The sequence below is a fragment of the Rhipicephalus microplus genome, chromosome 3 (assembly GCF_043290135.1).
Source record: "Rhipicephalus microplus isolate Deutch F79 chromosome 3, USDA_Rmic, whole genome shotgun sequence".
Classification (NCBI taxonomy): domain Eukaryota; kingdom Metazoa; phylum Arthropoda; class Arachnida; order Ixodida; family Ixodidae; genus Rhipicephalus; species Rhipicephalus microplus.
In genome coordinates, this window is record NC_134702.1 from 70,032,985 (window position 1) to 70,045,214 (window position 12,230).

General features: G+C 43.6%; 1 protein-coding gene across 3 annotated transcripts in view; it reads right to left on the bottom strand.

Annotated features, from left to right (window-relative positions):
• Positions 1-7,456: 7,456 nt before the first annotated feature.
• The window catches only part of LOC119173803 (uncharacterized), a 92,297-nt gene continuing 87,523 nt past the window's right edge, over positions 7,457-12,230 (bottom strand). For all 3 annotated transcript variants that reach the window (XM_075889763.1, XM_075889761.1, XM_075889762.1), the window contains 2 exons: positions 8,912-9,203; positions 7,457-8,355 (listed from right to left, as the gene is read on the bottom strand). In XM_075889763.1, the coding sequence (XP_075745878.1) occupies positions 7,884-8,355; positions 8,912-9,203 (764 nt within the window). In that variant the 3' untranslated portion in view covers positions 7,457-7,883. The remainder of the gene's footprint in view (positions 8,356-8,911; positions 9,204-12,230) is intronic.

A 12,230-nucleotide genomic window follows, 5' to 3' on the forward strand; every position in this document is an offset into this window, starting at 1 on the left:
GGCATTGCTCCATCCTCGTGTAGTACCAGCACATTTCCAAGCCCCGGTTGGGCCTCTCAGAGGTGCAAGAGCAAGCCGAACAGTGAGGCAACAACGCAGTCATCTCACTCGCTATTTGTTTTATTTGATCATGCTGCTGGTGTGATACCCGAATGCGTTGCCCGACAGACTTTATTGTTGCCGGGGCCCACATTCTATTTTTCCAGAGCCAGACAGCAGCTGTAAGACTAAGGCACTACTTTGCATTGTGCCATCCAAACTCACTAATGGCAGGGATATGACATCACTGTTGTTCTTCACCAGTACATTCACAAGTAAGCACTATTGAAACTTGCAAAATTTAATGATGCCTGTGTGGAAACTTCAGGCTGCTGTTACCACCCACCTTTTCAATTGATTTAATTCGGCCATTCTAGATGGGCAATGTACACTTATTAGGTATTTCGCTAGCAAGTATAGGAGACCAATCGTGAAGGTGCTGTATACAAACACTGTTGCAATGTGCAAGCTCTATGAATGAAAAACAATAAACAGGCATGCACCAGATGTATCTTGGTGCGAGAGTATCACGCATGCAGTGTTGACCTATAATGGCTAACAGCTATAGACCACAGTGCTTACAAACACATTCAAGTACACTATTATTCTGTGCTGTTAGTAGGCTACCTCACTCATACTTAGAGATCTTCACCGCATGTCTTCACTAATATGTTTACAGAGAGTATTGGATGTGTGCATTGGATGCAGAAATACTTCCATACATGAGAGCGGCCATATTGTCATTTCAGAACCACAGCTCAATGTTAACTCAATTAGCAGTGGCCAGCAGGTTTTTCATCAAATTGAAGAAAGCAACACTGCTGTCCTGCCCAGTACACCTTCACTGCATATTACAACAGTGCACTCGACACCAATACTGTAATCTCAACGGTGATGCAGTCATAAGTCTAAATGTCCCAATAAGTAGGATACAAACTGCCAGTCTTTAACATTCTTTCCAGCGCAAGCAAACGAAAGACACACACATTCATATATATAGACAAAATTTCTTTATTGTAGAAGTGTAATGCTTACAGATGTAAACAAATTTATCTAGACAAAAAAAAATTTGTTCTAAAAGTAAAGGTGGTAGGGCAAAAGTGTGCTCTTCTAACTGAACAGGACAGGCTGCTTCATTTCTTTATCCGCATACAAGAAGTGTGTCAGATTAACAACTTCCACCTAACACATGTAAACAATGTCACAAAGGCTTTGTGCCATTTCAAATGTGCATTCACCTTCATAACAGACAAACAAACAAAAAAAGACGAGCCTAACACATTCAATAAAAGCAACCGTAAAACAACGTATGGCAGTCATGCATAGTAATACACATGTCTAAGAGGAAACAAAAATAATACACTCAAGCCAAAGTAGACGCTGCCTTTGTGTTTGAACTGACTCGGGGAATCTTTGCAGCTGCAGGTGAGCTTGGCTTACACTACGCAACAAACACCACTGCACAGAGATGAAACAAAAAACGTTATAAAGCTGCCACGAGCTCGTCGAGAGTATACGAAGATTGTTTCCTGCTTCTTTTTCTCCACACTGTATACACGTGACTTGACATGCTCACGCACATGGACGCAATATATATATAGATTTATATATATAATATGTATATATTTATGTACAGAGGAGGCATTAAATTACAAGCAAACAAGTTTCTTTGTCTTTTCCGCTAAATTGCTTCATTATATAAGTGGCGAAAAAGGAACACAAGATGTACATGTACGTTTAAAAAAAAACATAACTAAAGGGGAACGGGAAATGACAGAGTTTAGTCTCGCAAGCGAAGGACAACTCACACGACCACCACGACAGTAGTAGAGAAGAAATTTTGGGAACTGAAGAATGGGAGGTCAGGGTGGACAAGTCGCTAGTGGCGTCAGTAGCGGCAACAGCCGTTTGTTTGGCTCTCACAAATACTGCACAAGGACGTTTACACATCGATATCAAAGACTAACCCCCCGTACAAAATACTCGCGAGAGGCAGGAGACACCCCCGCGCATTCGGCGGTCCTAACCGTTCCTAGAGATTCCTTCTAACACTACGCGAACGCAGCACACACTCACCCCTCACGTGCACATTCTAAACTCAGGCTTTTTTTTTTCTTTTTTTTTCTTTCTCCGTCGTAAGCCACATTCTTTGCTGGCCGTTTCTTACTAAGACAATCTACAATGTTTCTAGTGGGGCGTTGAACAGATGTTTACGTCTCTCTAATGTGTGAAACGACTCTTGAAGCTGGTTATTACTGAAAAGAAAGTTTTGCTATGCTTGCACTTGGATTTCAGTGCAGTCGCAGCACAAACACTCACGAAAAGCGTGAAAAATGATATCGAGAAAACACTTTGCCTAATTGTCTTTACTGATAAAGCTATAATACTGGCTATCAGACAAAATGGGCACACCCAAGAAGAGTGTGTGTTTGTTATAGCGCTTTGTGCTATCTGTGCGCTGGGACAATGGCTGCAACACTTGTGCGAATGCCACGAAACTGTGAAGAAACAAAATCGGAGGCACAAAGGTGCGTATGTGCCAACGAATAAAGCACTAGGTAACTGCACTTTGCAGTTTTCAGACCGTCCTCAAACATAAAAGACTATATCAACAAGCAACGGCCTTCACTATAACCGCTACTTTCCTAGAAAAAAAAAGCACACTGTAAAACCTCTAGGATACACTTCTTTTCCCTATCTTTTCTTTTCCACTATCTTAGTGAAAATGTGAGCACGTAGATTTAGCTAAAAAAAACCTGTTTTGCCGCCATGGAATGATGGCAAACACAACCTACCCTGCCAGCTCGCGTGCGTCGCAAGAAAGCCGGCTTGAGCACCGAGTCGTCATGGAGGAATAAAGGCTGGCAGTTCAAAAATGAGAGGCAACGTCCAAAGGGCGTTTGCAAGTTGCTCACGTAATAACCACCGGACGTATCTTTGAAATCGATGAGCTTTTTCAAACGACCCACATAGACAATAAAAACATTAAATGTGCGACATACTAATAGAGTGTGCATCGAAAATATGTGCAAAAGCTTGTTGAAGGGACACGAGCACTGCACGACGCGAGCTAATGTGGCACTTCCTTGACTGTACAATGATACAGCGTGTCATGTTGCTTTCTTTGTAAAATGCTGAAGCTTTTAAACAATGAAGCTGCTTTAGGAAGTGAGAGAGAAAATTAGTGTGAAATTAAAAGCAGAAATGACTAGCAAAAAGCAACTTGCTTCCTCTCGCATTGTTTCAGATGTTTGTTGTTGCAAAGCCTCAGTAACAATCTGATATAGCCTTTGAAAAAAGAACTTTCAAAATGGCAGCTCGAGCAAGTGCCAAAAAGTTGGCATAATATGACATTTGCATTTCAGATGTCTCAATCATGTTAGGTGCTCTCCAAACCGATTCCTTTTACCACTGACTTCAGAGTTACACCGCTTACACCTCCATCAGGAGCAGTAACAGAACATGAAAAATGGAACATATATATTCAAATGAAAGAAATGTTGTTGTACAATCACAAACGATAGACCCGTGTTTTTGTGGTCTGGGGTACTGGCAGTAAGCTTCCAAACGAATGTGCGAATGGTTCAGCGCATGCCTTTGAAATGTGGCTTATCTTGAAGAAACACGCACAATAAAGGTACACTGACACGTTTGCTGATGGCTACATGTAAAAAGAAAAATTAAACTAAAACAGCCTTTGGTATTTAGGAACAAAAGCACAGCGATGCAAAGAGTAGTAGTTTAGGAACATAGCGTACAGAAGTCATGAGGAGTGGGTAGGAAGGACGGATGTGATGCAAAAGAGTGAAATGTTACCCTGGAGAAAAACTAAATCATAGCATTTGTTTTTATAGCAAACCCGTTTTCATACCTTGTATATCATCTGTCCCAGTGGACATCAGGCTCACACTGTTTCATTGCTGTGGTGTGCAACCATAACCATCTCATGTTCAAAGTACACAGTCGTCATGCTAATTCACAAGCCCACCAACAGTATTCATAAAGGCCAGAACAGTTTACAAAAAAAAATTTTTGCGTGAAAATGTAAGAAAGCAGTTTATGTTGTTCATGTGCTGTTAGATACTTCAATATAAGATAACAAATAAAAAACAAGATGCAAGCTGTCTACAAGGAATGACAGTTGCCACAATGTGGTCTCAACGACTCAGAAGTGAACAAGAAATAAATAAAACGTGTCAAATACACAACCATCTCCCAAGAGCAAGCTATACAAAACACACGAAGATGTACAAAATATGAACGAATGCCTGAGGAGATAGTACAATTAAAACAGAAGCCTCTAGGACAAAAATGATAAAAACCAGGAGACAATAAGAACTGAGAGGACAAAGGAAATTCCTGAGGCCCGTGCCTTACAGCCATGACACCTGCGAATGCGATTGTTCCAATGTTCCGCACATGCAGCATAAACAAGCTGCTTTTGCTGGTAAAGTTAACATACAAGAGCGCAAGATGCCCCAGTCAGCTATGCAATAGTTACTATATACTTAGTCATTGTGCCCCACCCCCACAAGAGCTACCCACACTGCTTGTGCTAAAATATAAAAACTCATATGAAAATCAAAACATTGGTAAATATGGTGAGCAAAGCAGAGCAGAAAGTCTTTAACATACTCTGATCATAACAGAGAGAGAGAGGGAGCGAAAGAGTGAAAGAAAAGTGCCATTTAGGTCAGTGTATGGTTTGAATTTTACGAATGAGAAGGGGTATGCACATCAGTTCGTAATCTTGAGAGCACATATACCGGGAAGGCGTACATACCGGGAACGTACAGAAGAGGCTCTACTGTGACCAATGCCCCCATTTTGCAATGATATTGCGCACTCTGATAGATCACAAGATATTGCAAATGTACAACATCAAATAAAACAGCAGATATTTTGTGCGCACGAAAGTTCTTTAAAGGGATGAGCGGGAAAGTTCAACTTCTCCGAGGCGCTGTGGCACAGACGATCGTTCTGCAGATGCTGCAGCCATCTACTCCGGCCAAGTTGCAGGAACAGACTCAGTCCAACCTTCTCCACATTTTTCTCCTGCCAAGTAACATCAAGATGGCAGAAGTACTACTCGGTAACTGCTCTGCGCACCGTCATCCCAAACATCTGGCTTAGTGTGCTTAACGCATTGAAATAAAAAGATCCTACGTTTACACAGACAAATAACAATCACCCTTTTGTGGTTTCTGCTTTGGGGAATGTTCCGAATGTACGAGGGGGGTGAAATGTATCCTGCCAGATTGCCGTTGCGAAAACACATTGGAAGGGTCAGCGAATGAAAAACAAGAGTAGATTGTGCGACTACTGTAAATTACAAAGAATAGTTTTGCCAAAACGCGAACTTTTCAACTAAAGCGCTTCTTTGAGCATAAGTAAAACATTCATACAATGAGCATTCTGTCGAAGTCGTTGCGTTAACTTTGCAAATGTCACTTTTCGATGTGAAAATGTAGCTCTTTTTTTTGTTTTTTTGACAACTCCACTTATGACAGAAACGTACAGCGAACCTAGGTATCTGAACTCGATCAACGGTCATGTTTTCTTGTCTTTCCTGAATCCTTACTTCTTTACATTCCTCAATTCACATCACAGAAGTGTGTATGGCATCGCCCTGATATTCACTTCCTTTTTCGTCTAGCTCGATGCTGTGGAAGCTGTGAAGCAAAATTAAATCTCAAGAAAAATTGCACAACTACGTAAATGTACAAGTTAATAATTGGTTGCCACTCATAGAGCAACCACAAATTAAAAAGCCCCCGAAAGCACTTCTGAATACGCAACGTCTAAGATTGAACAAACTATATACTGATTGAGACGTACAGCCAAACAAGCATACATCAAACAAAAAAAAAAGAGGAAAAATAAAAGATTTGTCAGTGCAAGTTACTGGAGGTTGGTCATACGCGCATCTTTGTTCGAAAACCAAGAAGTTGTAGCACTGAATACGCAAAACGCCAGCTAAAACAGTCATGACTGGTCCAGCGAAATGTAACCGGTGGAGAGGCAGTAATTGGACGTAAAATATGCAAGATGTCTATAACCGAGAAGTGCACTCACTGAAAAACGGGGCGTCCAGCTCCACCGTGAAATGCCCCCTTCCTAACACTAACAAATGAAACACTGAAAATGAATGCAACAAAGGGAAGGGGGCAAAGGCAAAGCACACCTGCTTCCTTCTAATACCTATGTAAGTGTTTCGAATGAGTCTCATAAATCAGTATGTTACGTAACAAATGGACTTGCGCCGATGATGATGCAAATGCGCAAGACAAAACCGGGCCAATTGAAAGTTTGATCCCAATGAGGTATGTAAATTTTTTTATATCCAGTTTTTTGTCTAAATTGCCCGAGCTTCGCTGCAACGAGAAGGAAAACAGAAATGCAAACGAACATAGCCTTAGAGAGCATTGAGTCAAAAGCAATATGAAAATGTGCTAGTGTCAAAAACAGCATTCAGTGTTCTACGAGAAATGCAAAGTGCCTTCTGCCCCCGTGGAATCTGTAAAACGTTAGATATCACACCTTCTGTAGCTCTGCGTATCCCTACCAATTATCTTTTGTAAGACTAAATACGCTTATTTCTTGTTCTTAAGGGAAGTGAAGAGACTACTGCACACTTTGTTCGGCTGCAACACTTTTGTTTGCTACTACCGAGGACAACTTTTGGTGGCCAATAAAAGATCCAAAGTGCGATTTCAGTATTATGCTGACATCCGAGGCTTTGCCTCCAGCCGCCAACTACAAATGGCTGTGACCCACAAACGGCAGTCAGGCTTATATAAGAAAGAAAAACAAAGGCTGGAAAGGCTCCCCCACCGTACATTTCATCTCACATTTTCTTCGTTGCTCACAAGCTGCTGAGTGTAAATTGCGAAGTTCGCAAGAAATAGAAAGGTAACTTTTCCTCGTGACATTATTCTGTTGTCGCATGCGCTAGTCCTGAACGTGAGCTCCTTTCGCAAAACGAAATGGGACATGACAACTCATGAGCAAATGCCACCTGGCCCGACCCTAACAATTTTTTTTTATTTTCTATCTAATAAAGGATGGCATTGTGCGACAAGCCAAGCGAAAATGAGCCCTAGCCAATCAGAAAGCATCTATTACTTGCGTCCACCCAGGGGCACCCCTGCCTTGTTAAACAAAACAAAACAAAAAAAAAAACCTTGACTGCTGCTCTGCGAAATGTGCCGGTAAGCAGTACTCGACAGGATTAAACTCCTATACGTAAGGCTGCTGCTCAGCGCAGCCAACATATACAAACAGTGCCGGAACAAATCCAATGTCGGTTTGTAGAAGCCTAGCCTAGTTTGTAGAAGCCTAGAAGTCTTAACATTAAACATGTTTCAAAAGATTTAAAGAAAATCGAGTTTTCTTTCGGTGCTGTGTGTATCTATCCTTGAGGGTCACAAACAGAAAAAGAATCATTGCTATTGGTACTAGGTTTCCACGTAGCAAACCAAAAGCAAGTACCACATAGCAAACCGGAACTCGCCCTCAACAAGTATTGAAATGGCATCTGAAAGCAGTGCAGTGCACTAGGTTATCAAATGCTCTTCACAGCAACACGTTCAGTCTCCACAATTCCAAACCCAAACCCACTTCAATGAATGCACACAACCTACAAAGGCAAACAGCATCTACAGCCAACCATCAAGTGCAGTGCAAGAGGTACTAGTAGAAAGATAAAAGGCAATAGCTGCACTGCACAAAGGGAAAAAAAACCCTACGTATCCGTCTTCGCACGTGGTATCAAACCAACTTCAAACATCCCACAAAGATACAAAAAAATATATATATAAAAACTGAGGAGTGGGGATTCGGCTTCAGACTTTCATCTCCCAGATGAGAACGAGGGCATCGCCACTAGGCGAGGAAGTCAGGTGGTCGCCAGCCATCCTTCGCCAGTTTACATAGCCACAACCTCCGGTCAAAGTGAGTAGCGTCTTGCTCTGTGGCCCGCTGTCTGCGGCGCCACCCGAACCCGAATGATGCGCTCCCCTCGGCACTGGCTGACCGGGTCGCCGCGGCTGACGCATGGTGCCGTATGCCGGCCCTTCGACCGACGACAGTGACGGGGATGGTGATGATGCGAATGAAGACTTGGGGCCCGCATCAGATGAGGAAGAAGAGGTGCCAGCTGCCTGAAGTGCAGCAGCACTGGGAACTGCCGCGGCTGCCTGGGCAGCCGCATTGGCGGCATTGTGTGCGTCGCAAGTGGCTGCGGATGAGTCCGAGTCTCCGGACACTTCCATGGTGGAGAGGTCCCAGGAACGCGGTCGACCGGGCCGGTGTGACCTGCATTGGACGGAGAACAGGCTCATCTGTAAGTTCCAACATATGCAGACTACTAATTTAGTAATTTCACATGTGCCTGCGAATATCTTAAAAACTATAAAAGCACAAAATGAATGCCATGTAAATTGCATTCAACTGCTTTCAAATTATAGTTGTGATGCTCCTCTCTCTTTACAACAGCTGAGTGAAATGTGCTTCACTTCAATAACTATCAGCGAAATCCTGACAACAAAATTTACGAAATATAGTGGCCGCACTTCCTACTAGATAAAAAGCTACTAGCTCTGATTTGATCTTTCTCTTCATCTACCCTGCATATGCCTTGCAGCAAGTCACATCACAAAAGGAAAAGACACTGACAAGAGGTGGCGTGAGCACTCCAGTGCAGGCAACACTTCGCAATGCAAATAGCTAAGGTGTGAGAGGAACAATTCTTGCTTCAGAATGGTCGTAAGAGTGGATCGGCGAGAGTGAATCCCATAAAAAGCTTGCCAGTGCATTTTATGGGAGTGCACTGGCACTTTAGAATAAAAAAAAAAAACAGTGCAGTGCTCACCTGCGCCCCAGTGTCGCAAAGTGAAAGTGCATGAGCTCGGGGTCGCTACGGTTGAGCTGCTCGTGGCTCTCGTAGTCCTGCACGTTCATGAGGTCGGCATACAAGCCGTACACCTCACTGCGGCTCGCCTCAGGGCTGCTGCCGCTGTCGTTGCCACTGTCGGTGCTCACGCCTCCGGCACTGCTCAGGGTCAGTCCGCTCGCAGCGCTGGCCCGGGCACACAGGGAGAGGCCGCGGGGGAGTGTCTTAGCCCCCGACATGTGAATGTTCTCAGTGGCTGTCCGCCGCAGAGCTGCACAACGAGGCAAAAGATGGAAAGGAGACATCGGCCACGTCACGAATTAGGTTCCAAGCACCACAAAGGGAAGCAAGCAACCACTTGTTCGCTAAACATTGGAGGGACGTCGTGGTCATCATGTATGTGCATGTACAGTCGACTCTCATTAATTCAAACTCGAAGAGACCTCTGGATTTCGTTATCAGGCTGTATGAATTATCAGTTCTCACATATGCAACTCTGGGTAAGGTGACAACACAAATTATGATTAGACATCTATATTCACACTTTTAAGCATTTCTAAATCTTAACTACAAAGAAATAGAAGGTGGTGCATGTAGGGTAAACGAGTTTATCGACTACTGTTAAATCCCATTACAACGAAACTGATGGGCGTGGAACAAATTCCTTTAAAGAGAAAATTTACTTGTGGTGAAATTGAAAAAATAGAGTTGATAGAGCTAGCAAAACAAAAGAACGTTTATTCTCGAAATTCAAAAAATGTCCGCTGCTTCCTATCACTTCCCAGCAGCGTCATGACGTGATTTTCACCAATGCATAGTGAGGCCATGGTGAAAAGCACGCTGAAACAACGCCTAAAACCGCTTTCGTGAACGAACCAAACAGTTGCATTAACACGTTAACACGAGCAGCTGTCCGCCGTCATAAGTATCCGATAACACCGAGATGAAGGCAGGGTATCGTGGAGCGGCGACTTTTGCATTATTCTATGCCATTATTATTACTGAATATTTACCTATTGTTGAGAAGATGAAGAGGAAAAAGCCGCCGAAAAGAACGCGTGAACTCCCAAGAAAGTAGAGAAAGAAGAAGGTATCTGCCATGGACTGTTTCAACTGCTATGTGTAAATATGGTAAATATAGTCTTGTTTTTTCGTATGGCGTGACCAGTTATTTCACACTTATCATCCATCACTCATGGTTAGCCGATTTTGTTGATATTGCAAACGAACAGACGCTCTGATTAGTTACCACACTGGCCAAGCGCGAACAAGATGATAAGCATCTAAATCGTAAAAGGCATCGTTCTTCGGTTGCACCCAGCAGCTGCGTGAAGGAAACCATGAACTGAACGACTGAGCTTCAGCTTCGGATCGCCTGCGGCTGAAACAAAAGCAAGTGGCAAAAGCAGGGCAGTCTCATTGCCATCAGTATCGAGCAATGGCAGCGCCCATGCTTGCTGAACAGCGGCGGTATACCGGCAGTTTCAGGTGGTGCCAACGCGTGTTTTAGACTTGGTTGATGCATTTTCAGGCTGTGAAAATGCATTGAAATGTTAGACTGGGTTTACTGCACAGAAATAAGTATCTGAGCCTGGAATTGCGACGTAAAATTTCATTGAAGTGAGACGACTGAAGAAAAAGTGTTTGTCTGGGCGACAATATTTGTGCATTGACTTCTACGGACTGCCGACGGGGAATCGTGAATTTTTCGTTGTAGGAAAAATTTCGTTGAAGCGACGTTCGTTGTAGCGGAGTTTGACTGTATATCTTTTTTTTTTTTCCAAGGCGGCGCAGTATGCGGAGAAACGATTGTGCGGCAAAACCTTTTCCCTGGAAGCTTTAAGGCGCTTATTTTTCCATTTTGGAATATTATGATAATCATAAGCATGCAAATATCCAAATATTGCCGGCGAATCGACAGAAATTTTTCGGTATTGACAAGCAGAAAGTACAAATTAACCGAATGATGAAGTTTGAATTAGGCGGCTTTTAAATACATTGAAAGCATAGCGGGCCAACCCAAATTTTGAATATACAGTCGAATCACGATAATTTAAACTCGAAGGAACCCGAAAATTTGTTCAAATTAAATAAAGTTTGAATTAATGAAAGCTAAGTAAATGGAGGGTTCCCCATGCAGTAGCGCATGCGCATTGAGCTAACACATGAGGGGGAAGTTTCAGAAGGCTTACATTTATTCACAAATCACAAGACATCTGTCATTGATTGAAGTAATCGGTGATGCGCGTATGCGCATATTTGCCTTGCAGCGAGTCAATCCATTTCGCAAGGAGCTTGCAAAGCACATCAGCTTCGGCTTCAGCATTCTCCAGGCAAGAGAAATTGCATGCGGCTATGTCCAGCACCGACACTCTTTATATAAAGACCATGACAACAATGACTGCATCTCCGCTACTATCCTCTGCACCAAAGCCCCAGCGTGGCCAATACGTGATGAGAAAAGAGGAGCGTCTCCACGCAGAGAAAAGCAAATCGGCTTTTTTTATTATTATTATTTTTTTCCTCGGGTGGTGGATAGAATTCTATATGCGGAAAGGCAGCACCACGGGGATGACAAAATCGCCACGCGCTTAGCCCGGAGGTATCTTCCTCTGGCGGGCGATGCTGGATCTTCAAGGCTGGCCTGGTCACGATATGAGGGCAAACCAGCCGTGCGCCTTGATAGGCCGTTCCAAGAGGCGGATGTTCGCGAAACACTACAAAAGCTCAATGGCCGGTCAGCCCCGGGACCCGATGGCATAACTAACAAACTGCTGCGCAATTTAGATGACAGGTCGATAAAGGTCATAACGGCAGAGATCAACCGTATACATGTATGGGAATCGGGTGTCTTTCCAGATGAGTGGATGGTTGCGTTCGTGATTCTTATTCCCAAGCCTGGGCGCAGCCCCGGGGCTGAAAACCTCCGGCCAATCTCTCTCACGTCTTGCTTGGGCAAGGTGGCGGAGCATGTGACAAATGATCGGTTCTCTAAGCACATTGAGCACGAGGACCTTTTTCCAAACAACATGATAAGCTTCAGGCCTCACCTCTCTGCGCAGGACGCTTTGCTACTCATCAAGCATGATATATTAGATAGAGACACCCGAGACACGAGGGCCATTCTCGGTCTCGATCTGGAAAAGGCCTTCGACAAAGTGTCACATAGGCATATTCTAGACTCGAGCTCCCGCCTTCACCTGCGGGAAAAGTTTTACAGATTGGTGCAGTCCTTTCTCGGAGGTAGGAAGGCCACCATCAAATTGGGTGACCTAACATCAAAGGCTTACTATCTCGG